This window comes from Salmo salar, chromosome 20 (assembly GCF_965601325.2).
Source record: "Salmo salar chromosome 20, fSalSal1, whole genome shotgun sequence".
NCBI classification, from domain to species: Eukaryota; Metazoa; Chordata; class Actinopteri; order Salmoniformes; family Salmonidae; genus Salmo; species Salmo salar.
Window position 1 is genome coordinate 86,977,512 of NC_138310.1, and position 16,450 is coordinate 86,993,961.

At 39.8% G+C, this 16,450-nt stretch overlaps 1 protein-coding gene across 3 annotated transcripts in view; it reads right to left on the reverse strand.

Moving 5' to 3' along the window:
- Positions 1-16,450, reverse strand: part of LOC106581464 (uncharacterized) — a 163,338-nt gene that overhangs the window by 117,960 nt on the left and 28,928 nt on the right. For 2 of the 3 annotated variants that reach the window (XR_006761043.2, XM_045704054.2), the window contains exons 7-8: positions 11,525-11,677; positions 10,929-11,061 (exon numbers count right to left, since the gene is read on the reverse strand). Coding sequence is in view for 2 of the 3 variants with exons in the window: in XM_045704054.2 (XP_045560010.2) it covers positions 10,929-11,061; positions 11,525-11,677 (286 nt within the window). In the remaining variant the exon portion in view is untranslated. The remainder of the gene's footprint in view (positions 1-10,928; positions 11,062-11,524; positions 11,678-16,450) is intronic. The other variant, XM_045704055.2, reaches the window with a different exon arrangement.

A 16,450-nucleotide genomic window follows, 5' to 3' on the forward strand; every position in this document is an offset into this window, starting at 1 on the left:
AGGAAGGCTACTACAGTAGATGGTCTATTATAAATGAAGGCTACTACAGTAGATGGTCTATTATAGATGAAGGCTACTACAGTAGATGAAGGCTATTATAAATGAAGGCTACTACAGTAGATGAAGGCTATTATAAATGAAGGCTACTACAGTAGATGAAGGCTATTATAAATGAAGGCTACTACAGTAGATGAAGGCTATTATAAATGAAGGCTACTACAGTAGATGAAGGCTATTATAAATGAAGGCTACTACAGTAGATGGTCTATTATAAATGAAGGCTACTACAGCAGACGGTCTATTATAAATGAAGGCTACAGTAGATGGTCTATTATAAATGAAGGCTATTATAAATGAAGGCTACTACAGTAGATGGTCTATTATAAATGAAGGCTACTACAGTAGATGGTCTATTATAAATGTAGTCTACTACAGTAGATGGTCTATTATAAATGAAGGCTACTACAGTAGATGGTCTATTATAAAGGAAGGCTACTACAGTAGATGGTCTATTATAAATGAAGGCTACTACAGTAGATGGTCTATTATAGATGAAGGCTACTACAGTAGATGGAGGCTATTATAAATGAAGGCTACTACAGTAGATGAAGGCTACTACAGTAGATGAAGGCTACTACAGTAGATGGTCTATTATAAATGAAGGCTACTACAGTAGATGGTCTATTATAAATGAAGGCTACTACAGTAGATGGTCTATTATAAATGAAGGCTACTACAGTAGATGGTCTATTATAGATGAAGGCTACAACAGTAGATGAAGGCTATTATAAATGAAGGCTACTACAGTAGATGGTCTATTAAATGGGCTACTACAGTAGATGAGGCTACTACAGTAGATGGTCTATTATAAATGAAGGCTACTACAGTAGATGGTCTATTATAAATGAAGGCTACTACAGTAGATGGTCTATTATAAATGAAGGCTACTACAGTAGATGGTCTATTATAAATGAAGGCTACTACAGTAGATGGTCTATTATAAATGAAGGCTACTACAGTAGATGGTCTATTATAAATGAAGGCTACTACAGTAGATGGTCTATTATAAATGAAGGCTACTACAGTAGATGGTCTATTATAAATGAAGGCTACTACAGTAGATGGTCTATTATAAATGAAGGCTACTACAGTAGATGGTCTATTATAAATGAGTCTACTACAGTAGATGGTCTATTATAAATGAGTCTACTACAGTAGATGGTCTATTATAAAGTAGTCTACTACAGTAGATGGTCTATTATAAATGAAGGCTACAGTAGATGGTCTATTATAAATGAAGGCTATTATAAATGAAGGCTACTACAGTAGATGGTCTATTATAAATGAAGGCTACTACAGTAGATGGTCTATTATAAATGTAGTCTACTACAGTAGATGGTCTATTATAAATGAAGGCTACTACAGTAGATGGTCTATTATAAAGGAAGGCTACTACAGTAGATGGTCTATTATAAATGAAGGCTACTACAGTAGATGAAGGCTACTACAGTAGATGGGCTATTATAAATGAAGGCTACTACAGTAGATGGGCTATTATAAATGAAGGCTACTACAGTAGATGGGCTATTATAAATGAAGGCTACACAGTAGATGGCTATTATAAATGAAGGCTACTACAGTAGATGGGCTATTATAAATGAAGGCTACTACAGTAGATGGTCTATTATAAATGAAGGCTACTACAGCAGACGGTCTATTATAAATGAAGGCTACAGTAGATGGTCTATTATAAATGAAGGCTATTATAAATGAAGGCTACTACAGTAGATGGTCTATTATAAATGAAGGCTACTACAGTAGATGGTCTATTATAAATGTAGTCTACTACAGTAGATGGTCTATTATAAATGAAGGCTACTACAGTAGATGGTCTATTATAAAGGAAGGCTACTACAGTAGATGGTCTATTATAAATGAAGGCTACTACAGTAGATGGTCTATTATAGATGAAGGCTACTACAGTAGATGAAGGCTATTATAAATGAAGGCTACTACAGTAGATGAAGGCTATTATAAATGAAGGCTACTACAGTAGATGAAGGCTATTATAAATGAAGGCTACTACAGTAGATGAAGGCTATTATAAATGAAGGCTACTACAGTAGATGAAGGCTATTATAAATGAAGGCTACTACAGTAGATGGTCTATTATAAATGAAGGCTACTACAGCAGACGGTCTATTATAAATGAAGGCTACTACAGTAGATGGTCTATTATAAATGAAGGCTACTACAGTAGATGGTCTATTATAAATGAAGGCTACTACAGTAGATGGTCTATTATAAATGAAGGCTACTACAGTAGATGAAGGCTATTATAAATGAAGACTACTACAGTAGATGAAGGCTACTACAGTAGATGGTCTATTATAAATGAAGGCTACTACAGTAGATGGTCTATTATAAATGAAGGCTACTACAGTAGATGAAGGCTATTATAAATGAAGGCTACTACAGTAGATGGACTATTATAAATGAAGGCTACTACAGTAGATGGACTATTATAAATGAAGGCTACTACAGTAGATGAAGGCTATTATAAATGAAGGCTACTACAGTAGATGGTCTATTAAAAATGAAGGCTACTACAGTAGATGGTCTATTATAAATGAAGGCTACTACAGTAGATGGTCTATTATAAATGAAGGCTACTACAGTAGATGGTCTATTATAAATGAAGGCTACTACAGTAGATGGTCTATTATAAATGTAGTCTACTACAGTAGATGGTCTATTATAAATGAAGGCTACAGTAGATGGTCTATTATAAATGAAGGCTATTATAAATGAAGGCTACTACAGTAGATGAAGGCTATTATAAATGAAGGCTACTACAGTAGATGAAGGCTACTACAGTAGATGAAGGCTACTACAGTAGATGGTCTATTATAAATGAAGGCTACTACAGTAGATGGTCTATTATAAATGAAGGCTACTACAGTAGATGGTCTATTATAAATGAAGGCTACTACAGTAGATGAAGGCTATTATAAATGAAGGCTACTACAGTAGATGGTCTATTATAAATGAAGGCTACTACAGTAGATGAAGGCTATTATAAATGAAGGCTACTACAGTAGATGGTCTATTATAAATGAAGGCTACTACAGTAGATTGTCTATTATAAATGAAGGCTACTACAGTAGATGGTCTATTATAAATGAGGACTACTACTGTAGATGAAGGCTATTTTAAATGAAGGCTACAACAGTAGATGAAGGCTACTACAGTAGATGGTCTATTATAAATGAAGGCTACTACAGTAGATGAAGTCTATTATAAATGAAGTCTATTATAAATGAAGGCTACTACAGTAGATGAAGGCTATTATAAATGAAGGCTACTACAGTAGATGGTCTATTATAAATGAAGGCTACTACAGTAGATGAAGGCTATTATAAATGAAGGCTACTACAGTAGATGAAGGCTATTATAAATGAAGGCTACTACAGTAGATGAAGGCTATTATAAATGAAGGCTACTACAGTAGATGAAGGCTACTACAGTAGATGGTCTATTATAAATGAAGGCTACTACAGTAGATGGTCTATTATAAATGAAGGCTACTAAAGTAGATGGTCTATTATAAATTAAGGCTACAACAGTAGATGGTCTATTATAAATGAAGGCTACTACAGTAGATGGTCTATTATAAATGAAGGCTACTACAGTAGATGGTCTATTATAAATGTAGTCTACTACAGTAGATGGTCTATTATAAATGAAGGCTACAGTAGATGGTCTATTATAAATGAAGGCTATTATAAATGAAGGCTACTACAGTAGATGGTGTATTATAAATGAAGGCTACTACAGTAGATGGTGTATTATAAATGAAGGCTACTACAGTAGATGGTCTATTATAAATTAAGGCTACTACAGTAGATGGTCTATTACAAATGAAGGCTACTACAGTAGATGAAGACAATTATAAATGAAGGCTACTACAGTAGATGGTCTATTATAAATGAAGGCTACTACAGTAGATGGTCTATTATAAATGAAGGCTACTACAGTAGATGGTCTATTATAAATGAAGGCTACTACAGTAGATGAAGGCTATTATAAATGAAGGCTACTACAGTAGATGGTCTATTATAAATGAAGTCTACTACAGTAGATGAAGGCTACTACAGTAGATGGTCTATTATAAATGAAGGCTACTACAGTAGATGGTCTATTATAAATGAAGGCTACTACAGTAGATGGTCTATTATAAATGAAGGCTACTACAGTAGATGGTCTATTATAAATGAAGGCTACTACAGTAGATGGTCTATTATAAATGAAGGCTACTACAGTAGATGGTCTATTATAAATGAAGGCTACTACAGTAGATGGTCTATTATAAATTAAGGCTACTACAGTAGATGGTCTATTATAAATGAGGACTACTACAGTAGATGAAGGCTATTTTAAATGAAGGCTACTACAGTAGATGAAGGCTACTACAGTAGATGGTCTATTATAAATGAAGGCTACTACAGTAAATGAAGGCTATTATAAATGAAGGCTACTACAGTAGATGAAGGCTATTATAAATGAAGGCTACTACAGTAGATGAAGGCTATTATAAATGAAGGCTACTACAGTAGATGAAGGCTATTATAAATGAAGGCTACTACAGTAGATGAAGGCTATTATAAATGAAGGCTACTACAGTAGATGAAGGCTACTACAGTAGATGGTCTATTATAAATGAAGGCTACTACAGTAGATGGTCTATTATAAATGAAGGCTACTAAAGTAGATGGTCTATTATAAATGAAGTCTATTATAAATGAAGGCTACTACAGTAGATGAAGGCTATTATAAATGAAGGCTACTACAGTAGATGGTCTATTATAAATGAAGGCTACTACAGTAGATGGTCTATTATAAATGAAGGCTACTACAGTAGATGGTCTATTATAAATGAAGGCTACTACAGTAGATGGTCTATTATAAATGAGGACTACTACAGTAGATGGTCTATTATAAATGAGGACTACTACAGTAGATGAAGGCTATTTTAAATGAAGGCTACTACAGTAGATGAAGGCTACTACAGTAGATGGTCTATTATAAATGAAGGCTACTACAGTAGATGAAGGCTACTACAGTAGATGAAGGCTACTACAGTAGATGAAGGCTACTACAGTAGATGGTCTATTATAAATGAAGGCTACTACAGTAGATGAAGGCTATTATAAATGAAGGCGACTACAGTAGATGAAGGCTATTATAAATGAAGTCTATTGTAAATGAAGGCTACTACAGTAGATGAAGGCTATTATAAATGAAGGCTACTACAGTAGATGGTCTATTATAAATGTAGTCTACTACAGTAGATGAAGGCTATTATAAATGAAGGCTACTACAGTAGATGGTCTATTATAAATGAAGGCTACTACAGTAGATGAAGGCTATTATAAATGAAGGCTACTACAGTAGATGGTCTATTAAAAATGAAGGCTACTACAGTAGATGGTCTATTATAAATGAAGGCTACTACAGTAGATGGTCTATTATAAATGAAGGCTACTACAGTAGATGGTCTATTATAAATGAAGGCTACTACAGTAGATGGTCTATTATAAATGAAGGCTACTACAGTAGATGGTCTATTATAAATGAAGGCTACAGTAGATGGTCTAGTAGAAATGAAGGCTATTATAAATGAAGGCTACTACAGTAGATGAAGGCTATTATAAATGAAGGCTACTACAGTAGATGAAGGCTACTACAGTAGATGAAGGCTACTACAGTAGATGAAGGCTACTACAGTAGATGGTCTATTATAAATGAAGGCTACTACAGTAGATGGTCTATTATAAATGAAGGCTACTACAGTAGATGGTCTATTATAAATGAAGGCTACTACAGTAGATGAAGGCTATTATAAATGAAGGCTACTACAGTAGATGGTCTATTATAAATGAAGGCTACTACAGTAGATGAAGGCTATTATAAATGAAGGCGACTACAGTAGATGAAGGCTATTATAAATGAAGTCTATTGTAAATGAAGGCTACTACAGTAGATGAAGGCTATTATAAATGAAGGCTACTACAGTAGATGGTCTATTATAAATGTAGTCTACTACAGTAGATGAAGGCTATTATAAATGAAGGCTACTACAGTAGATGGTCTATTATAAATGAAGGCTACTACAGTAGATGAAGGCTATTATAAATGAAGGCTACTACAGTAGATGGTCTATTAAAAATGAAGGCTACTACAGTAGATGGTCTATTATAAATGAAGGCTACTACAGTAGATGGTCTATTATAAATGAAGGCTACTACAGTAGATGGTCTATTATAAATGAAGGCTACTACAGTAGATGGTCTATTATAAATGTAGTCTACTACAGTAGATGGTCTATTATAAATGAAGGCTACAGTAGATGGTCTATTATAAATGAAGGCTATTATAAATGAAGGCTACTACAGTAGATGAAGGCTATTATAAATGAAGGCTACTACAGTAGATGAAGGCTACTACAGTAGATGAAGGCTACTACAGTAGATGAAGGCTACTACAGTAGATGGTCTATTATAAATGAAGGCTACTACAGTAGATGGTCTATTATAAATGAAGGCTACTACAGTAGATGGTCTATTATAAATGAAGGCTACTACAGTAGATGAAGGCTATTATAAATGAAGGCTACTACAGTAGATGGTCTATTATAAATGAAGGCTACTACAGTAGATGAAGGCTATTATAAATGAAGGCTACTACAGTAGATGGTCTATTATAAATGAAGGCTACTACAGTAGATGGTCTATTATAAATGAAGGCTACTACAGTAGATGGTCTATTATAAATGAAGGCTACTACAGTAGGTGGTCTATTATAAATGTAGTCTACTACAGTAGATGGTCTATTATAAATGAAGGCTACAGTAGATGGTCTATTATAAATGAAGGCTATTATAAATGAAGGCTACTACAGTAGATGGTCTATTATAAATGAAGGCTACTACAGTAGATGGTCTATTATAAATGTAGTCTACTACAGTAGATGGTCTATTATAAATGAAGGCTACTACAGTAGATGGTCTATTATAAAGGAAGGCTACTACAGTAGATGGTCTATTATAAAGGAAGGCTACTACAGTAGATGGTCTATTATAAATGAAGGCTACTACAGTAGATGGTCTATTATAAATGAGGACTACTACAGTAGATGAAGGCTATTATAAATGAAGGCTACTACAGTAGATGGTCTATTATAAATGAAGGCTACTACAGTAGATGAAGGCTATTATAAATGAAGGCTACTACAGTAGATGGTCTATTATAAATGAAGGCTACTACAGTAGATGGTCTATTATAAATGAAGGCTACTACAGTAGATGGTCTATTATAAATGAAGGCTACTACAGTAGATTGTCTATTATAAATGAGGACTACTACAGTAGATGAAGGCTATTTTAAATGAAGGCTACTACAGTAGATGAAGGCTACTACAGTAGATGGTCTATTATAAATGAAGGCTACTACAGTAGATGAAGGCTATTATAAATGAAGTCTATTATAAATGAAGGCTACTACAGTAGATGAAGGCTATTATAAATGAAGGCTACTACAGTAGATGGTCTATTATAAATGAAGGCTACTACAGTAGATGAAGGCTATTATAAATGAAGGCTACTACAGTAGATGAAGGCTATTATAAATGAAGGCTACTACAGTAGATGAAGGCTATTATAAATGAAGGCTACTACAGTAGATGAAGGCTATTATAAATGAAGTCTATTATAAATGAAGGCTACTACAGTAGATGAAGGCTATTATAAATGAAGGCTACTACAGTAGATGGTCTATTATAAATGAAGGCTACTACAGTAGATGAAGTCTATTATAAATGAAGGCTACTACAGTAGATGAAGGCTATTATAAATGAAGGCTACTACAGTAGATGGTCTATTATAAATGAAGGCTACTACAGTAGATGGTCTATTATAAATGAAGGCTACTACAGTAGATGGTCTATTATAAATGAAGGCTACTACAGTAGATGGTCTATTATAAATGAAGGCTACTACAGTAGATGAAGGCTATTATAAATGAAGGCTACTACAGTAGATGGGGGAGAGGAGAGGGGGAGAGAGGAGAGGGGAAGAGAGAGGAGGGGGGAGAGAGAGGAGAGAGAGGAGGGGGGAGAGAGAGGAGAGAGGGGGAGAGAGGAGAGGGGAAGAGAGAGGAGGGGGGAGAGAGGAGGGGGGAGAGAGAGGAGAGAGGAGGGGGGAGAGAGAGGAGAGAGGGGGAGAGAGGGAGAGAGAAGAGAGAGGAGAGGGGGAGAGAGAGAGAGAGAGAGAGAGAGGGGGAGAGAGAAGAGAGAGAAGAGAGGGGAGAGAGGATCTGGGGAGAGAGGAGAGGGGGAAAGAGGAGAGGGGGAAAGAGGAGAGGGGAAGAGAGAGGAGGGGGGAGAGAGAGGAGAGAGAGGAGGGGGGAGAGAGAGGAGAGAGGGGGAGAGAGGAGAGGGGAAGAGAGAGGAGGGGGGAGAGAGGAGGGGGGAGAGAGAGGAGAGAGGAGGGGGGAGAGAGAGGAGAGAGGGGGAGAGAGGGAGAGAGAAGAGAGAGGAGAGGGGGAGAGAGAGAGAGAGAGAGAGAGAGGGGGAGAGAGAAGAGAGAGAAGAGAGGGGAGAGAGGATCTGGGGAGAGAGGAGAGGGGGAAAGAGGAGAGGGGGAGAGAGAAGAGGGGGAGAAAGAAGAGAGGGGGAGAGAGAAGAGAGGGGGAGAGAGAAGAGAGGGGGAGGGAGAGGAGAGGGGGAGAGAGAAAGGACTAATAGTGTGAGAAGGAAAGTAATAGAAATAATAAACGCGTGAGAGAGTGATGAGAGAATGAAGGGGGAGGGAGAGAGGAAACAAGAGGCTGGTTTAGTGTAATCAAATCTTCAGTGTTACGTAAGAGACAAAGTCCTTCAGAGAGTGAGACAATCATAAACAGACAAGGTGTGTGTGTGTGTGTTTCTGCATGGTTATATACAGTACATTCAGACAGTATTCTGACCCCTTGACCTTTTCACACATTTTGTTGCCTTATTCTAAAATGTATTATATTGCTTGTTCCCCCTCATCAATCTACACACAATACCTCATAATGACAAAGCAATAACCATGTTTTTAGAATTGGTCACATCCCTGACAAAGGCCCTTGTCCCTCGATTGCTCAGTTTGGCCAAGCGGCCAGCTCTAGGAAGAGTCTTGGTGGTTCCAAACTTCTTCCATTTAAGAATGATGGGGCCACTGTGTTCTTGGGGACCTTCAATGCTGCAGAAATGTTTTGGTACCCTTCCCCAGATCTGTGCCTCGACAAAATCCTGTCTCGGAGCTCTACGGACAATTCCTTCATCACCATGGCTTGGTTTCTGTTCTGATATGCACTGTCAACTGGGAGAGCTTATATAGACAGGTGTGTGCCTTTCCAAATCATGTCCAATCAAATGAATTTACCACAGGTGTACTCCAATCAAGTTGTAGAAACATCTCTATTACGATCAATGGAAACAGAATGCAGCTGAGCTCAATTTCAAGGCTCATAGGAAAGGTTCTGAATGCTTACATAAGGTATCTGTTTTTTTATTTTTAATACAATTGCAAAGTGCTCAGTATGAGTGTCCAGTATATGAGTGTCCAGTATCAGTGTTAAATGAGCGTCCAGTATATGAGTGTCCAGTATATGAGTGTCCAGTATATGAGTGTTAAATGAGCGTCCCATATAGGAGTGTCCAGTATATGAGTGTTAGATGAGTGTCCAGTATATGAGTGTTAGATGAGTGTCCAGTATATGAGTGTGTTAGATGAGTGTCCAGTATACGAGTGTCCAGTATGAGTGTTAGATGAGTGTCCAGTATATGAGTGTTAGATGAGTGTCCAGTATATGAGTGTGTTAGATGAGTGTCCAGTATACGAGTGTCCAGTATATGAGTGTTAGATGAGTGTCCAGTATATGAGTGTTAGATGAGTGTCCAGTATATGAGTGTGTTAGATGTGTGTCCAGTATACGAGTGTTAAATGAGTGTCCCCATATATGAGTGTCCAGTATACGAGTGTTAAATGAGCGTCCCATATATGAGTGCCCAGTATGAGTGTTAGATGAGTGTCCAGTAGATGAGTGTCCTGTAATTGAGTGTTATATGAGTGTCCAGTATATGAGTGTGTTAGATGTGTGTCCAGTATACGAGTGTTCAGTATACGAGTATCCAGTATATGAGTGTGTTAGATGTGTGTCCAGTGTATGATTGTCCAGCATATGAGTGTGTTAGATGTGCGTCCAGTGTATGACTGTCCAGTATATGAGTGTCCAGCATATGAGTGTCCAGCATATGAGTGTCCAGCATATGAGTGTGTTAGATGTGCGTCCAGTGAACGACTGTCCAGTATATGAGTGTCCAGCATATGAGTATCCAGTATACGAGTGTCCAGTATCCAGTAAATGAGTGTGTTAGATGTGTGTCCAGCATATGAGTGTCCAGCATATGAGTGTGTTAGATGAGTGTCCAGTATATGAGTGTCCAGTATATGAGTGTGTTAGATGTGTATCCAGTGTATGAGTGTCCAGTGTATGAGTGTCCAGCGTATGAGTGTCCAGCATATGAGTGTGTTAGATGAGTGTCCAGTATATGAGTGTCCAGTATATGAGTGTGTTAGATGAGTGTCCAGTATATGAGTGTCCAGTATATGAGTGTGTTAGATGAGTGTCCAGTGTATGACTGTCCAGTGTATGAGTGTCCAGTGTATGAGTGTCCAGCGTATGAGTGTGTTAGATGTGCGTCCAGTGAACGACTGTCCAGTGTATGAGTGTCCAGTGTATGAGTGTCCAGTGTATGAGTGTGTTAGATGAGTGTCCAGTGTATGACTGTCCAGTGTATGAGTGTCCAGCGTATGAGTGTCCAGCGTATGAGTGTTGTCTTACGTCCATCAGCAGAGGCAGGCGTGTGACTCTCTGCATCGGCAGGATCAGGAAGGAGATCATTGGGAGGTTCCTGCAGTCTGGGTGGCCCTCAATACGAGTCAACACCTCCTTAAACACTGGACTCTTACTACTACTGCGACACACAGACACAGAGACACAGTGAGACAGACAGAGAGCGAGACAGGCAGACAGTGAGACAGACATAGAGAGAGACAGGCAGAGAGGTAGACACAGTGAGACAGACAGAGCGAGAAAGGCAGACAGTGAGACAGACAGAGAGAGAGAGACAGGCAGACACAGTGAGACAGACAGAGAGAGAGAGACAGGCAGACACAGTGAGACAGACAGAGAGAGAGAGAGAGACAGGCAGACACAGTGAGACAGACAGAGAGAGAGACAGGCAGACACAGTGAGACAGACATAGAGAGAGACAGGCAGACACAGTGAGACAGATAGAGAGAGAGACAGAGGTCAGTCATCAGTCACAGTTCAAAGTTGACTTGTGTGTGCACGCATGCGTGTGTGTGTGTGTGTGTGTGTGTGTGTGTGTGTGTGTGTGTGTGTGTGTGTGTGTGTGTGTGTGTGTGTGTACTCACACTAGCCTCTGTAGGGTCCTCTGCTGATAAACCTCATTGGAGCAGTAGGTGATGTAGGGGTCAAAGTTGGACTGGGCGTGTCTGAACACAATGTCACTGATGTCATCTATAACAACATTCTGCTGGTGTATATCCTCTAAATCTTTAAAGAACCTAACGAGAGACAGACAGAGAGACAGAGAGACAGTTTATATCCTCTAACTCTTTAAAGAACCTAACGAGAGACAGACAGAGAGACAGAGAGACAGTGTATATCCTCTAACTCTTTAAAGAACCTAACGAGAGACAGACAGAGAGACAGAGAGACAGTGTATATCCTCTAAATCTTTAAAGAACCTAACGAGAGACAGACAGAGAGACAGAGAGACAGTGTATATCCTCTAACTCTTTAAAGAACCTAACGAGAGACAGACAGAGACAGAGAGACAGTGCCCTACTGACCTCGGGCGCGGGGGCGGTCCTCTAACTCTTTAAAGAACCTAACGAGAGACAGACGAGAGACAGAGAGACAGTGTATATCCTCTAACTCTTTAAAGAACCTAACGAGAGACAGACAGAGACAGAGAGAGAGACAGTTTATATCCTCTAACTCTTTAAAGAACCTCGGGCAGACGGAGCAGGCCCACAGCCACGGGGGAGAGAGACAGAGAGACAGTGTATATCCTCTAAATCTTTAAAGAACCTAACGAGAGACAGACAGAGACAGAGAGAGAGACAGTGTATATCCTCTAACTCTTTAAAGAACCTAACGAGAGACAGACGAGAGACAGAGAGACAGTGTATATCCTCTAAATCTTTAAAGAACCTAACGAGAGACAGACAGAGACAGAGAGAGAGACAGTGTATATCCTCTAAATCTTTAAAGAACCTAACGAGAGACAGACAGAGAGACAGAGAGACAGTGTATATCCTCTAACTCTTTAAAGAACCTAACGAGAGACAGACAGAGACAGAGAGACAGAGAGAGACAGTGTATATCCTCTAACTCTTTAAAGAACCTAACGAGAGACAGACAGAGACAGAGAGAGAGACAGTTTATATCCTCTAACTCTTTAAAGAACCTAACGAGAGACAGACAGAGAGACAGAGAGACAGTGTATATCCTCTAACTCTTTAAAGAACCTAACGAGAGAGAGAGAGATGGAGAGAGTGAGAGAGACAGAGAGAGACAGAAAGAGAGAGAGAAAGACAGAAAGAGAGACAGAGACAAAGACACAAAGACAAAGAGAGAGACAAAGAAAGAGACAAAGAAAGAAAAAGGAGAGAGAAAGTAGAAGATGGAGGCGGGGAGAGAAATAGATTGAGTTTTGATAAGGCTTTGTGCAATCAAAGAGGTTTATTCTCATCCTCACACAGAGATCAGTGGGAAATCAACACAACACACTAGTCAAACTCATTCCATGGAGGGCCTAGTGCATGCTGGTTAGTCCTTTCAGTTAGGACCTAGACCACCAGGTGAGGGGAGTTCCTTACTAATTAGTGACATTAATTCATCAATCAAGTCTAATGGAGGAGTGAAAACCCACAGGCACTCAGCTCCATAGAATGAGTTGGATACCTGATCTAGAGCAGTGCTTTATAAACATTGTTTTTTAAGGAAGTCAGTCCAGCTTTAAACTTACTCTTGAAAGTTGTAATAGTAGAACGCATGGCAAAATGTATAGAATTGCACTAAAATTTGCTTTAAAACTGGAAAATGTTCTCTGGATGATCTGCCTGTTTTCATCATCTCATACACTCTGACAAACACACGTACAAAGGCAGGAAGTGTGTCTGACACCTGTCCCAGCCTCGCCACATCATCACAGGAGAGAAACTCCCAGACTGCCTAAATTAGCTCAGGGGAACCGTTAGCAGGTAACACACAGGGCTTCCACTTCCTGTCGGCCTGGGGCAGATGGCCTCTTTAACGACAGACCTTGTCTCCACGGTGATACACAGGAAACTGTCCTCCAGCCACAGGAAGTTGACCTCAACCAGTTAGCCCTCGTTTCAACTCATCTGCAGATCCACCTATAGTGACCTACCCCATACACTGACAGTTCACACACACACGATAGGCATCTGAAATCATTTCACTATTCAAATAATACCATGACATTTTATCGGATATCCGGATCATCGAAATACATGCGGAAAAAAATGTAATAACTTGGTTTAAACTTGGGCACTTGCTGCGCAGCCTGCCCTGCACGCGGACCGGGGAGGAGGCCAAGGAGGGGGCCGGGGAAGGGGCCGGAGAGGAGGCCAAGGAGGGGGTCGGGGAGGGGGAGGGGGAAGGGCAGGGGGCCGGGGAGGGGGCCAAGGAGGGGGCCGGGGAGGGGGCCGAGGAGGGGGCCGGGGAGGGGACTGTGGAGGGGGCCGAGGAGGGGGAGGGGGCCGGGGTGGGGGAGGGAGAAGGGGAGGGGGCCGAGGAGGGGGAGGGGGCCGGTCTGTGTGACACAGGAGAGGGACAGTAGCACTGACTCGGGCTACTTAGACAAACTTGTAGATGCCAGAGTTTATTTATCATCTCATCTGGTTGTGCCTGTCTTTACTGCATCAAATCAATGGAAAGGAGCTTGCTAAGACAGATGTGTTGCTGCGCTCCACATCCTTGTCTACAACTCCATTCAGATGAAACAACAGTCTACCTGTTGGTGGCTGTTGTCTAGTCCTTCTCATTAAGGAAACGTCATTCTGTCATTTAAATTCCATTTTGCATTTATATCAAATATCCCAGTTCACCTGCTAGGCTGTGGAGCCTCCGACTGTAGTGCCGCTTTGATAGGTCAACAACAACAACAAGCTACACGTGTGGAGGCTATGGTATGTCTTTTTAATGGGGCACATGTAAAAAAATAATAATAATAATAAATAAATAAATAAAAATACATTCAAAAGATTGTTTTATTAAATTAAGAATTTCAAATGTCATAGTATATTGTAATTGTTAAAATAGGCCTGTAATATATATTTCTTCAAAAAAAGTTACTCTAGCGACTAATCGAATACTAACGTCCATTCAGATATTTGAATAAAGAAATATCTGAATAACCACACCCATCCCTATAGCCTCTCTAACACAGTATTCTGACAGTGGCCTGACTATTTCTCTAACACAGTATTCTGACAGTGGCCTGACTATTTCTCTAACACAGTATTCTGACAGTGGCCTGACTATTTCTCTAACACAGTATTCTGACAGTGGCCTGACTATTTCTCTAACACAGTATTCTGACAGTGGCCTGACTATTTCTCTAACACAGTATTCTGACAGTGGCCTGACTATTTCTCTAACACAGTATTCTGACAGTGGCCTGACTATTTCTCTAACACAGTATTCTGACAGTGGCCTGACTATTTCTCTAACACAGTATTCTGACAGTGGCCTGACTATTTCTCTAACACAGTATTCTGACAGTGGCCTGACTATTTCTTTAACACAGTATTCTGACAGTGGCCTGACTATTTCTCTAACACAGTATTCTGACAGTGGCCTGACTATTTCTCTAACACAGTATTCTGACAGTGGCCTGACTATTTCTCTAACACAGTATTCTGACAGTGGCCTGACTATTTCTCTAACACAGTATTCTGACAGTGGCCTGACTATTTCTCTAACACAGTATTCTGACAGTGGCCTGACTATTTCTCTAACACAGTATTCTGACAGTGGCCTGACTATTTCTCTAACACAGTATTCTGACAGTGGCCTGACTATTTCTCTAACAAAATATTCTGACAGTGGCCTGACTATTTCTAGCAAACACTGCAATGGTGGTAATGATGACCACCCTCATCAGGATAAACCCAGTCACTATAATCCTTCCTAAAGCTGTCCTCTGCCCCACACTCTTCTCAATTTACATCAACAACATAGCTCAGGCAGTAGGAAGCTCTCTCATCCATTTATATGCAGATGATACAGTCTTATACTCAGCTGGCCCCTCCTCGGATGTTGTGTTAAATGCTCTACAACAAAGCTTTCTTAGTGTCCAACAAACTTTCTCTACCCTTAACCTAGTTCTGAACACCTCCAAAACAAAGATCATGTGGTTTGGTAAGAAGCATGCCCCTCTTCCCACAGGTGTGATTACTACCTGTGAGGGTTTGGAGCTTGAGGTAGTCAGCAGGTATGGGTGCTCTCGAGCGGCTAGATGTTCTTTACCATTCGACCATCAGATTTTCCACCAATGCTCCTTATAGGACACATCACTGCACTCTATACTCCTCTGTAAACTGGTCATCTCTGTTTACCCGTTGCAAGACCCACTGGTTGTTGCTTATTTATAAAACCCTCTTAGGCCTCACTCCCCCCTATCTGAGATACCTACATTCAAAGACTCAATCATGGACTCTTACTGACAGTTGTGGCTGCTTTGTGTGATGTATTGTTGTCTCTACCTTCTTGACCTTTGTGCTGTTGTCTGTGCCCAATAATGTTTGTACCATGTTTTGTGCTGCTACCATATTGTGTTGCTACCATGTTGTGTTGCTACCATATTGTGCTGCTACCATATTGTGCTGCTACCATATTGTGTTGTTATCATGTTGTGTTGTTATCATGTTGTGTTGCTACTAGGGCTGGGCGATTTGATTATATATATCGTGTGACAATAGCCGTTTTTCTATCGTTTCATATTATGCTCTATCGTTTATTTCATTGTGTCGCAAATCACACTCTTCACGGCAATATTTTTAGTCAATTGGACAACGCTTTGCAACACAAACCAACATGGAGGAGAGTGAACGTGACACAGAGCTCATACCTAGAAGAGGGGCTGCTCCGGTCGCGTGGATGTGGTTTGGGTATGAAAAGTCTGACACGTACCAGAAAACCGTCCTCTGCAAAATATGTCGCAGGCCGGTCTCGACAACAGGCTCAAACACCACTAACCTCTTTTACCACCTACACAAGAATCATGTTAAACTGTACAGTCGAGG